This window comes from Danio aesculapii, chromosome 19 (genome assembly GCF_903798145.1).
Source record: "Danio aesculapii chromosome 19, fDanAes4.1, whole genome shotgun sequence".
Classification (NCBI taxonomy): Eukaryota; Metazoa; Chordata; class Actinopteri; order Cypriniformes; family Danionidae; genus Danio; species Danio aesculapii.
The window spans coordinates 50,760,893-50,780,070 of NC_079453.1; the positions used below are offsets into that span (position 1 = coordinate 50,760,893).

At 40.5% G+C, this 19,178-nt stretch overlaps 1 protein-coding gene across 1 annotated transcript in view; it reads left to right on the plus strand.

Moving 5' to 3' along the window:
* The first annotated feature begins 721 nt into the window (after window positions 1–721).
* LOC130246516 (ephrin type-A receptor 7-like) overlaps window positions 722–19,178 on the plus strand; it is a 178,909-nt gene continuing 160,452 nt past the window's right edge. Inside the window, exon 1 of the mRNA XM_056479503.1 lies at window positions 722–1,385. Coding sequence (XP_056335478.1) covers window positions 782–1,385 — 604 coding nt within the window. The 5' untranslated portion in view covers window positions 722–781. The remainder of the gene's footprint in view (window positions 1,386–19,178) is intronic.

Consider the following 19,178-nt stretch of genomic DNA (forward strand, 5'->3'; position numbering starts at 1 on the left):
CTATCTAGCTCTCCATCTAGCTATCTCTCCATCCATCTTTCCATCTAGCTATCTATCTATCTTGCTCTCTCCATCTAGCTATCTCTCTGTCCATCTCCATCATCCATCCATCTCTCCATCCATCTCTCCATCTCTCCATCCATCTATGCATCTCCATCTCTGCATCCATCTAGCTGTCGATCTATCTAGCTCTCTCCATCCAACTATCTATCTCTCCATCCATTCATCTCTCCATCCATCTATCTCTCCATCCATCCATCTCTCTCCATCCATCCATCTATCTCTCCATCCATCTATCTATCTCTCCATCCATCCATCTCTCCATTCATCTATCTATCTCTCCATCCATCCATCATCTAGCTATCTATCCATCTAGCTCTCTCCATCCATCTATCTAACTCTCCATCCATCCATCTGTCCATCTAGCTATCTTTCTATCCATCTACCTATATCTCCATCCATCTATCCATCCATTCATCCATCCATCTAGCTATCTCTCTCTCCATCCATCTCTCCATCCACCCATCTAGCCATCTCCATCCATTTGTCTATTTCTCCATCAATCTATCTCTCCATGCATCCTTCTCTCCATCTCTCTTCCTATCTAATGCAGAAATCTAACACTGAATGTAAGTCAGAAGCAGCACTGCTATGAGTGTTAAAACATTCAGTCCATGTCTCGTATTCAAACTCCTCTGTTCTCCTTCTTTTGCAGTGGGAGGAGATCAGCGGCGTGGACGAGAAGTACAAGCCCATCCGCACATATCAGGTGTGCAACGTGATGGAGCCCAGTCAGAACAACTGGCTGCAGACAGGCTGGATCTGGCGTCAGGGCGGCCAGCGCATCTTCATCGAGCTGCAGTTCACTCTCCGCGACTGCAACAGCATTCCCGGAGTCTCCGGAAGCTGCAAGGAAACCTTTAACCTCCTGTACGCGGAGTCGGACTGGGATCTGGGCCGCGTGTCCAGAGAAGACCGATACAGTAAAATCGACACCATCGCTGCTGACGAGAGCTTCACGCAGGGAGATCTGGGGGAGCGAAAGATGAAACTCAACACGGAAGTGCGGGAAATCGGGCATCTGAACAGGAAGGGCTTCCACCTGGCGTTCCAGGACGTGGGCGCGTGTGTGGCGCTGGTGTCCGTCAGGGTGTATTACAAGCGCTGTCTGTCCACCGTGCAGAATTTGGCGGTGTTTCCGGATACGGTGGCGGAGGCGGCGTTTTCCACACTGGTGGAGGTGAGGGGGGCGTGCGTCAATAACTCTGAGGTGGACACTGACAGCCCTCCCAGAATGCACTGCAGCGCTGAGGGCGAGTGGCTGGTGCCCATCGGGAAGTGCAGCTGCAGCGCCGGGTATGAGGAGGGACACAGCAGCTGTGAAGGTTAGAGATGTACACACACACACACACACACACACACACACACACACACACACACACACACAACAATTTAAAACCTAAGGGGTATATACACACAGTCTCATAAAAACACATACATACTGTACAACAATTTAAGACTAAGGGGTACACACACACACACACACACACACACACACACACACAGTCTCGCAAACAAACATGCAAACAATTCAGTACTGAGCAGTTTATACACACACACACACAATGTTTCAGGACTAGTGTACACACAAACACACACAATGATTCAAGACTAAGGGGAATACACACACACACACACACACTTTGTCTCAAGCACACACTGGTTAAAGATTAAGTGGTACACACAAACAAACACACACTCAACAATTTAAGATTAACACACACACACACACACACACACACACACACACACACACACACAGACACGTGTACACACATCCACAACAATTAAAGACTAAACGGTGTATAAACAAAAACACACGCACTCTCACACACACACACACAAAACAATTCAAGACTGAGCAGTTTGAACATCCAAACATGCGCGCGCACACACACACACACACACACACACACACACACACACACACACACACACACACACACACACACCCACTCAACAATTCATGGCTGAGTGGTTTATACACATCTACACACACACAATTTAGGACCAAGGGAAATATGCATACACACACACTGTCTCAAACACACACCAATTCAAGATTAAGTGGTACATACACAAACACACTCAATGATTTAAGATAAACACACACAAACACATACACACACACACGTGTACACACATCTACAACAATTAAAGACTAAACGGTGTACAAACAAAAACACACACACATAACAATTCATGGCTGAGTGGTTTATACACACACACACACACACACACACACACACACACACACAACAATTTAAGACAAAGGGGAATATACATATACACACACTTAAGCACACACTGATTCAAGATTAAGTGGTACACATACACAAACACACACTCAATGATTTAAGATTAACACACACACAACAATGCATGGCTGAGTGGTTTATACACACATACACACAAACAAACATACACACAAACAATTGAAGACTGAGCAATTTGTACATGCATACACACACACACACACCAACAACAACAATCCATGACGGGGTGGTTTATACACTCATATATAGACACAAACAAACATACATACACACACACACACACACACACACACACACAAAACAATTCGAGACTGAGCAGTTTGTACACACACACACACACACACAATGATTATGAGCAGTAAACAAAGACTGAACGGTACACACACATTGTAATGTCTAGCTCATGCTGCTCAAAAACCACCAAAACAACACACACACACACACACACACACACACACACACACACACACACACAAACACACACACAAACACGGTTTATATTTATTCTGCTTTTCCATTTATGTATTAATTAATTTTCTGTGCGTGCAAAAGTCTGAATGACCTGTGATATCCAGCAGGAGTGATCTGAACCACTGATGATGTGAGCTTGTGGTGACACACATACACACACACACACACACACACACACACACACACACACACACACACACACACACACACACACAAAAGCCCTGATTTCCTTTAAAAGTCTCATCATGAATAAACTCTTGTGGGTTTGCAACAAGTGTGAGTCCAGTATGAGGCTTTCGAAAACGTCCTCTCAGATGTGTGTGTGTGTGTGTGTGTGTTTCTGGATCTCTTCCTGCAGCTGTGTGTCATTGACCAGTGCGTCACTGCTGTTTCAGAACAGGACATGCTGTGTGTGTGTGTGTGTGTGTGTGTGTGTGTGTGTGTGTGTGTTAGTGTGATATTTCACAGTCCATCTTGAGGAGTTGTGTGATGCAGTGTGGGAGTTGTAGTCATTTCACACGTACAGCGGCAGCCTGTTACAGCAGACTCTGCTTTGTGCTTTTTATTTCTCATTGTTGTGTGTGTGTGTGTGTGTGTGTGTGTGTGTGTGTGTGTGTGTGTGTGTGTGTGTGTGTGGGTGGGTGAGAAAGAAAACTAACCAACACATATATTGTGGAGAGGCTGTATCTGAAGCTCTGCTGTGATTAAAGCTGGTTTGCGTGCACTTCTTCTTACAATACTTTAGTTTGTTGCGTTGATTAATGTTGTTGTTGTTGTTGTTGTTGTTGTTGTTGTTTTACACACAGTATAATAATATATTATTCATTCATTCAATTTCCTTCGACTTAGTCCCTTTATTCATTAGGAGTCGCCACAGTGGAATGAACCGCCAACTATTCCAACATGTTTTACACAGCGAATGCCCTTCCAGCTGCAGCCCAGTACTGGGAAACACCCATACACACTGATTTACACACACACCCGTACACCACGGCCACTACAGGTGCCATTTTGTTCACGCGTCATCACTCCAACCGGGGGTAACCAAATAAGGCAAAGAGGTGGAGCGTGAGCGGAGCTACACACGCCTGCTAGCATTTTGCTAAGACTGAGTTTTCTTTGAGAGAAACGCTGAATACTTCATTACCTGCGACTCGTTTGTGTTCTGACCACGTGTGCTTGGGTGTACACTATATTAATAAAGTGTTTAGTCTTTTAAAAACACTGCTGTAATACATTGAGCCACTAAACATTGTTCTTATGATGTTTTTTTTACAAGAGGAAAACCTGAATTACTTCCAAACACTTCAGATATAGACTTGCATTTACTAACACAGCCTATATCTGAAATCCAGCATGACACTGCATGACAACGCTTCAGATGACTGTTCTAGAGTCTACAGCTAATCAATCTGTCAGATTCTGGAGGGCATTACAGCTCTGAAGAACATGATAAATGATCTAAAATAAAACAAATACATCTATAGAGATGGTATTGGAGTATATCATCTCGCTCAGCTGGGAAATGGAGACCATGTGAATGCTTTGAGCAGTTAAGTGCACCTATTATCTGATAATTGTAGGAAATAATCCCAAAAGGCAACTGACTGTGTAAAGAAACATAAAACAACACAAAAACACGACGTATAAGCCGAGTTCAGCAGCTAATCAGCCGGAATCAGCTGAGGTGACGAGACAGCGACCAGCGAGACCAAGCTGTCACTCAAGTGGCCACGCCCTTAATTATGCAGACTTAATATAACCTAATAAAAACTAAACGCATCAGTTATAAAAAAAAAAAGTACTCCCTCACAGTTGTCTTGAAGGGTCATATTAGCTATATGAACCAAGTTTGTTCTTAGTACCAGGCTGTAAACATCTTTTTTAATGCAGTAAAGTCGGCCATTTTAATAACGGGCTCAATAAAAACTGTATTTGCTTCATGAGGGAGAGCGGGAGGTTGCCGCTTGGCTGCTGCATTTAGTTTTTCGTCTACTGTATATATTTAGAAAGCTATAGCATTGATCATTTAGTACGCATTATACAGAATTTAAACCATGCTGTTGCAGACTAATAATGACAGGATTGTTCCACAACACAACAGTATTGTGTTCTCTCTACCACAGTCACGCCTCGAAATTAACCTTTTTGCTTGGTTCCAGAACCTCAAAATTATTGTATTTGGATTATCGTACACCAGTCAAACGTAGAGTATACATCTATTATCTAGACACATAGCGTTTTGACACAACGTGCAGATTACCACAATACGTTAAAATAAACTAGGCATACCTTAGTGGGAAGGTTCAAACTCCACCTCTGAGTTGCTGTCATCGAATGTTGCATGTTGCCAGATGTTGAGGGATTCATTTTGCTGTACAAATTGGATGCCGCCATGGACTGCAAAATAGGGTGTGCGTGCTCTGTTTTGATGAGATTAACTTTGGAAAAAAAACATGTTCACATGAAGCATTTAAAAGGAGAAAAACGAGAACATCAAGGGAAAACTCCCTTGTCCTTCTCAAATCCGTGCATGCGGTAAACGTTTTGCAGTGAAAACCCGTCGCACGCAACAATTTTATACATAGATAAAATTTCGGGTGCATATGCGACCAAAACGGTTGCAATTTCGAGCCCTGACAGTGGTCTTTGTGATTGATCCTGCTGTGATATTAGCTCTGTGATTGGTTGTGTTATGATTATCTGTGATTGTCTCTCCTTCTGAAATTGGCCATGTGATGATTTAAGCTCTGTGATTGGCCATTGGATAATATTTGCGCTCTGATTGGCTGTGTGATGATCTCTTTGTGTTTGACCATGTGATGATCTCTGCTCTGTGATTGGCTGTGTGATGATCTCTTTGTGTTTGACCATGTGATGATCTCTGCTCTGTAATTGGCAGAGTGATGATCCTAGCTCTGCCATTGGCTGTCTGATGTTTTGAGCTCTGTGATTGGCTGAGTGATGATCTCTTCTTTGTGTTTGGCCATGTGATGATCTCTGCTCTGTGATTGGCTGAGTGATGATCATTGCTCTGCCATTGGCTGCCTGATGTTTTGAGCTCTGTGATTGGCTGTGTGATTATCTCTTCTTTGTGTTTGGCCATGTGATGATCTCTGCTCTGTGATTGGCTGAGTGATGATCATAGCTGTGCCATTGGCTGCCTGATGTTTTGAGCTCTGTGATTGGTTGTGTGATGATCTCTTCTTTGTGTTTGGCCATGTGGTGATCTCTGCTCTGTGATTGGCTTTGAGAAGATCTCAGCTCTGTGATTGGCCGTGTGATGACTTCTGCTCTGTGATTAGCAGTTTTAGGATCTCAGCTCTGTGATTGGCTGTGGGATGATTTGAGCTCTGTGATTGGCCATGTGATGATGGTCTTAGCTATGTGATTGGTTGTTTAATGATCATAGTTCTGTGATTGGCCGTGTGATGATCTTACCATTTTATAATAACCTCAGCTCTGTGATTGGCTGTGAAATGATCTCAGCTCTATGACACACATGTAGTGTGAATGATGCACACTAAGGAGTGAGTGAAGGAGAGCAGTTGGATGTTAATGCTATTGATCGGCTCTAATGCTTCACTAAACTCTTCAAGCACACTGTGGATTCATTCGCTCGGCACTTTTGGACGTGTGTGTGTGTGTGTGTGTGTGTGTGTGTGTGTGTGTGTGTGTGTGTGTGTGTGTGTGTGTGTGTGTGTGAAGTAGAAAGTGATGTTAATGAGAGAGGAATGAACGACGATCCTGAAGTGTGTGAGTATGATTTATGTGTGTGTGTGTGTGTGTGTGTGTGTGCACGTGCGTGTGTGTGAGAGGTAGAAAGTGATGTTAATGAGAGAGGAATGAACGGCAATCATGAAGTGTAAGTTTGATTTATGTGTGTGTGTGTGTGTGTGTGCTTGCAGGAGTGTTTTAACTAAATGGCTCAATAGTATTGACTTGGGCCATGAGTAGCTGTTGATTGTGTCTGGAGAGGTTGCACTTGACAGGAGTGTGTGTGTGTGTGTGTGTGTGTGTGTGTGGCCGTGAGCCTTGAAGCATCACATTTAATTATTATCCGGGTCTGTGTTCTGTCTGAAAAAGCAGGAGCAGGTTTAGGGTTTACTGGAGCGCTGTTACTGTTTGTGTGTGTGTGTGTGTGTGTGTGTGTGTGTGTGAGATTTATGTTCAGTCAGTGATAAATGCAGATTGGGAAGTCTCTAATCGATCTTTTAAGATCCCATCATCTGCATTCATTGTTTAAACTTATTCTAAATAATATATTAATTGCAGAATTTTAAGTTCATGCATTATTCATGTTCTATTTATTTATTTATTTATTTATTTATTTATTTGTGAAAGGAATTGTAATAATGAAACTGGAAAATAATGGAAGGGAGTGAAATGGAATTAAAAGAAACGTTTATTATTATGCATTTAATTATATTTCATTAAATTAAATTAAAGTGTATTCATTTATTTTATTTTGTAATGTAATGTGTGTATTTTAGATGTGATAACCGTGTTCAAGGTGTACCGTGGTGTGGAAAATTCAAGGTTTTAAAACCACCAAACCACCGTTCTTAAAGGCCGACTCACACTGGGAGATTTCAGCAATGATTTTGTCATCGGAGACAAAATTTGGGAAATCCTAAAAGATTCCTGAAATCCCAGGCTCAAATCTGTGAGCTTTGATTGTTGGTTTGACATGTTCACTGACAGCCGCTTGGTGCCTGTTGCGATCAGATTTGTCCTCCTATGAAGTTCAGGCAGTGTCAGAAGATTTCAGACACACTCCTGCAGTGTGACAACAGCTGCGATGAGCGTCAATCCAAGAACCAATAGGAGCTCCGAATTCGATGAAGCAATCCATGTGACGATTTAAATGAAAGCTTTTTTTTCTTTCTGGTTCTATTATTGAGGCACGCCATGTGCAAAAATAACAACATATTGTTCTCGTTTGCTGTGAGGAATCATTTCAGAACGCTGGACAGTGAAAGTGTCATGGGTGGATGACTTCAAACTCTGAGGGAGTTTTCTTTAGTGTTTGGCGCATCTTTACTGACGTTCAGTCTGAATTTATGACAGCTGAGTTCTAACAGTGTGACATGGTAAATATTTCATAAATATTTTGTGCGTAAATAAAATTTGTGCATTCGCAGTTATAAAATCATAAAGGAAAACGAAGCGTACTCGTAATTTTACGAGGGTACAAATCCAAAATCTGCGATTAGAACAGACACAGATACGACGTTTTCTTTGTCTGTTTGTATACGACTGATAAATTTACGATGGGTGTACTTTACGAACACAAAATAGTTTCACCACGGACACGACGACCTTATTATGAGTATGAATCAACCAACGACTCCACTGTCAACATGACGTCACCGCTGTCACAGGCATTAATAAACAAGCGAGAGTCATCACAATGGTGCACTTGCTGGAGACTCAAGCCCCACACACCGTCTCAGGTAAGATTTTTGTTATTTTCTCTTTGAGAAATGTCCATCATGAGCTGTAATTAAGGTTGAGACTTAATGAGGTTCATTTTCGCTGTGTTTCTTGGACATTTTACTGCATCAAAATTAAGAACTGGCCGAGGATAGAGAGCTAGAATAATATAAGTTAATAATATAAGTTTGCTATAGTTAATAATATAAGCTATAAAATAATAATATAAGATCGCTGCCTGTAATGTTAACTTATATTTTGCTCGCTCACTATCCTTGAAAATAACAAAAATCTTACCTGAGACTGTGTGTGTGTGGAGCTTGAGTCTCCAGCAAGTGCACCGTTGTGATCGATGACTCTCGCTTGTTTATTAATGCCTGTGGAAGCGGTGACGTAATTTTGACAGTGGAGTGTCGCTGTTTGATTCGTACTCTTAATCAGGCCGTCGTGTCCATGGTGAAACTCTTATTCGAGTTTGTAAAGTACACCCATTGTAAATTTATCAGTCGTATACAAACAGACAATGTCGTATCTGTGTCTGTTCTAATCGCAGATTTTGAAATTGAACCCTCGTAAAAATTACGAGTACGCTCCGTTTTCCTTTACGATTTTATAATTACGGATGCATGAATTTTATTTACGCACAAAATATTTATGACAGTGATTTTATTCCATAACATGGGAGCCAAGTTCCTGCAGTCTGAAATGCTACAATCATTCAGGAAAAAAAAAATCACACAGTGTGAGCCGGCCTTCAGGTGTGTAAGATTTTTTATTTTCTTTTTTTTTTTTTTTTTTTTTACGTTTTTTAGGATATCAGTATCTCCAGCAGAATATATATCCAAAGATTCAGTTTTAAATTGTACAGAAATCTGTGTTTTTAAAGCATATGAAGACGGCAGAATGATTGATTTAATTATTTATTTGAATTATTTAGCCTGTCATCCCAGCAGGCACACAACATAGGTTAGATGTAGATCGTGACATTAGGTGACCATAATTCAATGTCTAGCCAGTGTCTAAGGACAACGTCAATTCGACGTCCAATAATGACGTGAAATTATGTTGATATTTGGTTGATTTTAGGTTGTGTTGGAAAGTGACCAAAATCCTACGTTGAGCCAACATCTAAAACCAACATCATATTGACATCAAATACTGATATTTATTCATCCAGTATGGCAACCAAAATCCAACGTCTGATAGACATCATAGTCCACACAACGTCAAGCTGTAACATCATTAGACGTTGATATTTGGTTGATTTTAGGTTGATTTTAGGTTGGATGTTGGACATTGACATCGCCCTGATGTTGGGTTCTGATGTCAACTTGATTTTCAATTCCAAACAAAATGCAACATCCCCTAGACCAGTGTTTCCCAACCCTGTTCCTGGAGGCACACCAACAGTACATATTTTGGATGTCTCCCTCATCTGACCCATTAACTTCAGGTGTTGGAGTCTCTTCTGATGTTGATTCAGGTGTGTTTGATTAGGGAGAGGTTGTAAATGTGTACTGTTGGTGTGCCTTCAGGAACAGGGTTGGGAAACACTGCCCTAGACGTTGGGGTACATCATCAATCTGACGTCATGTTGACTTAAATACAGTGAACATTGTCCCATTCACTATACTGGGGCATTAGGACTCACACAGACCGCAGGTTGAGTGCCTCCTGCTGGCCTCACAAACACCACTGCCAACAGCAGCCTAGTGTTCCTATGTGGTCTCCCATACAGGTACTGACCAGGCTCAGCCTTGCTTAGCTACAGTGAGGGACCGCTCTTGGGCTGCAGGGAGATATGGCTGTGGCAGGGTGATATGACATAGTCTATTGTATCTGTGTAAGTGTTAATGTGTGTGATTAAGTGTGCAAGTTTGTGTGTGCTCAAGTATCTGTGCATGTGGCTTTACGTGTGAGCATGTGCACATGTGTTTCTGCGCAATTGTGTATTTATGTGCGTTAGAGGGCACTGGGAGGTGTGTGTGATTCTTTGCTGTGTGTCAGACAGCATCTGATCTGATTCATTGTGATGCGCCAGCGGGAGCAGCTCCACACAGATTTAACACACACCTTGACCTGCACGTTGTGTGTGTGTTTGACACTAACACCATCAGCAGGTGCGCAAGTCCTGGTCTTAAAGGGACAGTTCACCTAAAAACTAAAACGTATTCACGTGTTTGAGCTTTTCTTCTGTTGAACACACAGAAGATATTTTGAAGAATGTTGGAAACCTGTAACCATTGACTTTCATTGTATTTATTATTCCTACTATGGAAGACAATGGTTACCAGTTTCCAGCATTCTATTGTTGAAAGATATTTTGAAGAAAGAAACGTAAACAGACTTGAAACAAGTGGAGGATGAGTAAATGTTGGCATTTATTTTGGTGGTTTATAGTTAGTGATTCAATTAGTCATTTGTTCAATTGATTTGTTTAAATTGACTGAATCATTTACACGTTGTATTTTATTATTTTTAATTTAATTTAATTTATTATTTATTTTTTTATTTAAATTTTTATTAATTTTCTAATTAATTTTTATTTTTTTACTTGTTTGGATTATATTTTTTTATTTTATTATTATTATTATTATTTTTAATTTGATTTAATTTTATATTTTATTTACATTTTTATTTAATTTTATCATTTATTTACTTTAATTTTAAAATTTATTTATTTTTATTTAGTTTTATAATTTATTTATTTTTATTTAATTTTATAATTTATTTATTTTTATTTAATTTTATAATTTATTTATTTTTATTTAATTTTATAATTTATTTATTTTTATTTAATTTTATAATTTATTTATTTTTATTTAATTTTATAATTTATTTTTATTTTATTTTTTTACTTGTTTGGATTATATATTTTTATTTTATTAATATTATTTTTAACAATTTTATATTTTATTTACATTTTTATTTAATTTTATAATTTATAAATTTTTATTTTGTTTTATTTTATTTTGCTCACCATTACTGTTTTGTTCCAGCTAGGGGAAACAAAACACACAATATCTTTGTGTCTAAAATGCATCGCACTCAATATTGAGCTTGTTTGTTAAACAGTTGAATTTAATCTACATTTAAAGCATGAAGTTCTCTCCAGATATTTGATTTGATTTCTGAACTACATGCAGAAACCAACAGAATAACACATTGTTTAATCACATGTTTCTGAGAAAGCCGAACCGCTTTTATAGCATCACTCACATGGTTTTTCTCTATGAAACATCTGAACAGCGATATCATTTCTGTAAAAGAGTCACCGCAGGCGTGTATTTGTCACCAGTCGGAGTTGCATTTATTATTTAGCAGATGTCTGATGCTCTTATGTCAGATGCAGTAAATGTACAGAAGCAAAACAGCTTTTATTAAAGCATCAGCGAGGGCAAAACAGGTCATGTTAAGAGCAGAAGAGAATGTGTAGAAAGTTTGTGCTGTAATTAATTAGAGAAATGAGGAAAGAGGAGAAGAACAGATGATGAGGAGAGAGAGGACAGGAGAAAACATAATTAGACATATAAGCATGGAACTGTGTGTGTGTGTGTGTGTGTGTGTGTGCGTGCTTTAATTAAAGGTGCAGCTCACAGATGTGTAATTAAAGAAGTCGTAAGCCTCCAGCAGCTGCTAAGATCTTTCTGGTGTGTGGCGACTCTCACGCCAGCATCTGCGCACACACACGCATGCGCACACACACATGCACACACACATAAATCTACACAGACACATAAAATGCACATTAAATTGATATTTCTTTCTTATTAATTTGTTTCCTTCCTTCCTAATACCGCATTTTGCCCCACCTTCATTTTGGCCCGTCTTTCTGCATTTTGGCCCCTCCTATTTATATTTGTTCCGCCTTTTTTTTGGCTTGACCCTGCCTTCATTTTGACCTGGCTTCTACATTTTGGCCCAACCTTTCTCCATTTTACCCCTCCATTTTGTCCTGTCTTTCTTCATTTGGCCCAGCCTTTCTACATTGGTCCCGCCTTCAATTTGGCCCCGCCTTTTTGCCCTGTCTTCAATTTGACCCTGTCTTTCTACATTGGCCCCGCCTTTCTTCATTTTGCCCTGTCTTGATTTTGGTCCTGCCTTCATTTTGTCCCCACCTCTCTACATTGGCCCCGCCTTCATGTTGCCCTGTCTTCATTTTGCTCTGCCCTTCTACATTTTGGCCCCACTTTTCTTCCTTTTTGCTGTCCTTCATTTTCCCCATCTTCATTTTTCTCTGCCTTCTTTTGACCCCACCTTTCTACATTTTGCTTCGCCTTTCTTAATTTTGGCCCCACCTTTCTTAAATTTTGGCCCGCCTTCATTTTGGCCTACCTTTCTACATTTTGCCCTGCCTTCCTATATTGTGGCCCCGCCTTTCTTAATTTTGCCCTGCCTTTCTACATTTTGGCCCTGCCTTTCCTCATTTAGGCCTCACCTTTCTACATTTTGGCCCTGCCTTCATTTTGACCTGCCTTTCTACATTTGCCCTGCCCTTCTACATTTTGACCCCGCCTTTCTTTATTTTGACCTGCCTTTCTATATTTTGCCTTGCGCTTCTGCATTTTGGCCCTGCCTTTCTTCATTTAGGCCCTGCCTTGCGTTATTTTGCCCTGCTTTTCTACATTTTGGCCCTGCCTTGCTTCATGTTTGCTTGCCTTTCATTTCCCCACCTTCATTTTTCTCTGCCTTCTTTTGACCCCACCTTTCTACATTTTGGCCCCGCCTTTCTTAATTTTGGCCCTTGTTTTTTCCTGCCTTCTTTTTGGCCCCGTCTCTATTTTGTTTTACCTTGCTTTATTTTACCCTGCTTTTCTTCATTTGGCCCCGCCTTTCCCAACCACACAGTATTAATTTCTCATTCCTGTTGTCTGATATTTTTGTTTGCTTTGCCTTTCATCCAGTCTTCTTTTCCCCCACTCAACTCTTTCTTCATCCAGTCTTGTGTGTTTGTGTCTGTCTGCTGGAGTGTGTGGGTTAAGCGGCTGCTTTACAGTGTGATGCTGGGATTATGCTTTGTGTGTGTGTGTGTGTCGGGGAACGCAGCCAGTCATTTGTGGTTGGCACTGCAGTCTTTGTTCTGGCTGGCAGCGTGCCACAGATGCCCATCTGGTCCAGGCTCAGTGATTCTTCCCGGTGGACACTCACTAGTGTTCATCATCTCAGGACTGCAGCTTCAGAATTCACACTTTAGCCTGAGAGACTGCTGATCATGGCGGACGCTTAGCACACACACACACACACACACACACACACACACACACACACACACACACACACCGTATGCAAAACAAGAGCTGTTAGTGCCATTAGTCTCTTGGCACATGGGAGCACTCTAGTCATGGTCTTTATGTGTGTGTGTGTGTGTGTGTGTGTGTGTGTGTGTGTGTTTGCATGTTTCTTTTGTTGTTCTTTTGTAGGGGGTTTTGTCTGAGTTTGTGTTTCTCTCTCTATCTGTGTGTGTGTGTATGTGCTTTTGTGTGTATTTGAGTGTCTGAGTGTGTTTTGTGTGTGATCTGTGTGTGAGTAGGTAAGTGTGTGTGTGAAATGTTTGTTATATTTATTTGTATGTGTGTGTCTGTTTGTGGGTTTGTGTGTGTGTGTGTGTGTGTGTTTGTGATTTATATGCATTGTGTGAATGTCTTGAGTGTGTGCGCATGTGTTTGTCTGTCTTGTCTCTGAAGTGTGTGAGTGTGTGGGAAGGGTCTGTGTGTGATTTGTATGTGAGGGAATGAGACTGTGTGTGTGTGTGTGTGTGTGTGTGTGTGTTGTCTTGAGTGTGTGCGCATGTGTTTGTCTGTCTTGTCTCTGAAGTGTGTGTGTGTATGAGTGTGTGAGAAGGGTCTGTGTGTGATTTGTATGTAAGATAATGAGACTGTGTGTGTGTGTGTGTGTGTGTGTGTGTGTGTGTATGTGTGTGTGTGCGTGCATGCGTTTGTCTTGTCTCTGAAGTGTGTGTGTGTGTGAGAGCTCCGTGTGATTTGTACGCGAGTAAGATAGAATGAGAGAGAGAGTGTGTGTGTGTGTGTGCGTGTGTGTGTTTGTGATTATGCATTGTGTGTGTGTGTTTGTCTTGTCTCTGAAGTGTGTGTGTGAGAGAAAGATCTGTGTGTGATTTGTATGTGAGAAAGAATGAGATTGTGTGTGTGATTATGTATGTGTGTGCTTGTCTTGACTGTGCGCGTGTTTTTGTCTGTCTTGTCTCGGAGGTGTGTGTGTGTGTGTGAGAGAGAGAGAGAAAGCTCTGTGTGTGATTTGGAAGTGAGTTAGAGAGAGTGTGTGTGTGTTTGTGATTTATATGCATTGTGTGTGTGTTTGTCTTGAGTGTGTGCGCGTGTGTTTGTCTTGTCTCTGAAGTGTGTGTGTGTGTGTGTGAAAGATCTGTGTGATTTGTATGTGAGAGAGAATGAGATTGTGTGCGTTTGTCTTGACTGTGTGCGCGTGTTTTTGTCTGTCTTGTCTCGGAGGTGTGTGTGTGTGTGTGTGTGTGTGAGAGAGAGAGAGAGAGAAAGCGCTGTGTGTGATTTGGTCGTGAGTGAGAGAGTGTGTGTGTGTGTGTGTGTGTGTGTGTGTGTGTGTGTGTGTGTGTATGTGTGTGTGTGTGTGCGCTTATATGCATTGTGTGTGTGTTTGTCTTGAGTGTGTGCGCATGTGTTTGTCTCTGAAGTGTGTGTGTGTGTGTGCGCTTATATGCATTGTGTGTGTGTGTGTTTGTCTTGAGTGTGTGCGCATGTGTTTGTCTCTGAAGTGTGTGTGTGTGTGTGTGTGTGTGTGTGTGTGTGCGTTTGTGCTTATATGCATGTATGTTTGTCTCACTGAATGTGTGTGCGCATGTTTGTCTGTCTTGTCTCTGAGATGAGTGTGTGTGTGTGTGTGTGTGTGTGTGTGTGTGTGTGTGTGTGTGTGTGTATTAACCGCAGGTGTGTCGGGTCACACTGATCTGGATCTGTGCCACAGGGTCACCTTCAGCCTTCGCTGCCTATCTAGTGTTCTCTCTTTCACACAAGTGTTCACCGAGGGGGAACAACACCTCAACAGGTTAATTTCTCTGCAGAGCTGTGACAGTAAGCACACATAAATCACACACATTAGCTCTGCTCCAAAACCCAGTGAGCGCCTTGCTGCCTACAGTCTACACAGGCAGGTGTCTTCTGAGGGAGCGTCCCAACAGCCATCACACTTCACAAGTGACTGATTTGGAGCGCCCTACATAGACAGCATCCCGCGTGCCACACAAATAGAGCTCCGCATGACCGTCTCTAGCTGATTCAAGAAGAGGTCTGATCCTAAATACTAAACGTGTCTTGATTTGGTCTGGTTTTGAGTGTTTCTAGTTTTGATTTCATCCGGTTTTGGTCTGAACATGTCTGTTTTTGTTCTTGTTCTTCAGTCTGTGGTGTGTCAGGAACACGCACCGTGTGTGTGTGTGTGTGTGTGTGTGTGTGTGTGTGTGTGTGTGTGTGTGTGTGTGTGTGTGTGTGTGTGTGTGTGTGTGTGTGTGTGTGTGTGTGTGTGTGTGTGTGTGTGTGTGTGTGTGTGTGTGTGTGTGTGTGTGTGTGTGTGTGTGTGTGTGTGTGTGTGTGTGTGCGCTCTGGACTGTAGTGTCAGGATGGGTTTGTGCTGAGGGAGTGCAGTCTGCCGCTCTCCTGCTCTGTGTTTTGTCGTCGTTTGCTGCGTGTCAAAATCCTCCAAACACAGAGGATGACATTTCCAGCAGCACCTGCGTCCCTCAGTAGTGCTTCTGCTACACACACACACACACACACACACACACACACACTATACCTCTCTCTCTCAAGCAAAGGCGCACACACACTCACTATCTCAATCACACACACACACACTATACCTCTCTCTCTCAAGCAAAGGCGCACACACACTCACTATCTCAATCACACACACACACACACACACACACTATACCTCTCTCTCTCAAGCAAAGGCGCACACACACTCACTATCTCAATCACACACACACACACACACACACACACACACTATACCTCTCTCTCTCAAGCAAAGGCGCACACACACTCACTATCTCAATCACACACACACACACACACACACACTATACCTCTCTCTCTCAAGCAAAGGCGCACACACACTCACTATCTCAATCACACACACACACACACACACACACACACATTCTTACACACACAAATGCTTTTACACACACATACACACTCACTCTCCTGTGTGTCCATATGTGCTCTCACTCTCGTTCGCCCACTCACTCCTAATACCCAGCAGTAATGGCAGTGAGGAGTGTAAGCTCAGTGTTTCTCTCTGTTCATCATATAATTTCTGTCTTTCTGTCTTCATTTCACACTGTGATGAGCCGCAGCTCTCTCTCTCTCTCATGTTTTAAATAAAATGTTTTGATGTTTGTTCAACCGTTCTCCAGTATAAAGCGTGACGTCGGGATTGTTTTAAAGTAATAAACCAGCAAAGGAATGAAAATTCCAGCGTTATTTGCTCATCTTCACCAGCTGTGTGAAGAAGATGCTGCAGAATTCTCATGTCATCTCCCAGAAAATAAAAGAAAACAGCTCTGTGAAGGTTTGAGGAAAACACAAGAGCCAAATTATGATGCTGAAAATAATAATACATATTAAATACTCACCAGTTGCTGCATTTTAAGCAAAAACTGCATGTAATTAAATATATACTAGACGGTGGTGCGGTGCCTCAGTGGTTAGCACAGCAAGAAGGTCGCTAGTTTGAGTCCCGGCTGGGTCAGTTGGCATTTCTGTGTGGAGTTTGCATGTTCTCCCCGTGTTGGTGTGGGTTTCCTCCGGGTGCTCCAGTTTCCCCCCACAGTCCAAACACATGGGCTATAGGGGTATTGATGAACTAAATTGACCATAGTGTACAAGTGTATGTGTGAGTGAGTGTCTATGGGTGTTTCCCAGTACTGGGTTGCAGCTGGAAAGGTGTCCGCTGTGTAAAACATATGCTGGAATAGTTGGCGGTTCATTCCGCTGTGGCGTCCCCTCATGAAGACATGGACTAAACTGAAGGAAATGAATGATATATATATATATGTGTGTATGTGTATATATGTATGTATATATGTATGTATATATGTATATTAAACAATAAAATATGCATCATTTAATGCTTACATAAGCTATACTTGGCAATAATATGCAACACCTTTTTAAAATAAAAAATAACCATTCGTGATGCTTTAAAAAATAGTTTATTTATTTATTTATTTATTATATCTGGTCTGCCGCTGTTTTCACTCTCTCTATACTGTCTTTACTGCGTTTACCTCCTTGCTGTAAAGCTGACTTGTGATCTGTCTGTTTGGTTGGAGTGCTTCTGAAGTAAAGTGTTGAACACAGTGTGGTGATTCCAGCAGAACAGTGTAAAAACGCTGTAAGCAAAACTATGAGTTCCAGCGGGATTCAATCCTCTGGGAATCTGTGTGTGTGTTGTGGAAACAGAGCACTTGCGAAACACTGGTGTTGTGCAGCTGTTTGTGTGTGTTTATATGCCAGTGAAGATGTCAGTCTGCAGGCTTTATTGCGGCGTAAAGTTTTATTCAGAATTAGATTGCATATAGAAATGTGTGTGTGCGTGTGTGTGTGTGTGTATATACCAGGCTCTGATGGGTCACTGAAGGCTTCTCTTCATAAACAGCAGCATTAATAACCATCAGAGCTGCGTTTTACACCGGTGTGGATTTCAATTACGCTGCGCTCTTATGATGCCCGTCTGACATCTCATTTGCAGTGAATCATGGGAATGAAGAGACGGAGCGCTGGTGTATCTGTGTTTGTTCACTCGTTTGCTCATTGTGTTTTCATGCTTCTCACCATCACTCGTTCTGTCTGTTTACTGGGAAATCTGCTCTGTTTTCTTTCATGCATTTAAAAAAAAAAATCTGACAAAGTAGAGAAGTATTGACGAGATATATATATATATATAATTTTGTTTTTAGTTATTTTTACTATTTTATTTAGCTTTATTTTATTTTACTTTAATATTTTATTTTACTGTAGTTTTATTTATTTTTTATTTTTTCTCCTTTTAATATTTTTTTAATATTTTATTTTACTATTTGCTTTTATGGGTGGCACGGTGGTGCAGTGAGTAGCATGTTCGCCTCACAGCAAGAAGGTCACTGGTTCGAGCCTTGGCTTGGTCAGTTGGTGTTTCTGTGTGTTCTCCCCGTGTTTGTGCGGGTTTCCTCCAGGTGCTCTGGTTTCAGGTGAATTAGGTATAAGCTAAATTTTTCTTAGTGGATGTGCGTGAATGAGTGTGTATGGATGTTTCCCAGAGATGGGTTGCTGTTGGAAGGGCATCCGCTGCGTAAAAACGAGCTGGATTGGTTGGTGGTTCATTCCGCTGTGGTGACCCCGGATTAGTAAAGGGACTAAGCTGAAAAGAAAACGAATGAGTGAATTTTTGCTTTTGTTTTAATATTTTATTTTAATATTTAATTTTATTTAATTTATATATTACTTATAACTTATTTTACTGTAGTTTTATTATTTTTTGTTTTGTTTTAATACTTTTAATATTTTATTTGAATATTATATTTATTTTATATATTTAATTCATTTTACTGTAGTTTTTTTTATTATTTTACTACTTAAATTTCATTTTGATATTTTATTTTAATTTATTAATATATTTAATACATTTTACTGTAGTTTTTTTATTATTTTACTACTTTTTAAATTTCATTTTGATATTTTAATTTATTAATATATTTAGTTTATTTTACTATAGTTTTATTTTATTTTTATTTTATTATTTTTTATTTTATATTTTAATATTTTTTTTATTATTTTTTTATTTTGTTGTAATTTAATTTTATTTAATTGATAATTAAATTGTTTTACTATTATTTAATATATCTTACTATTAATATTTTATTTTAATATTTGTTTTATTTGATTTTAATATTTGATTTTA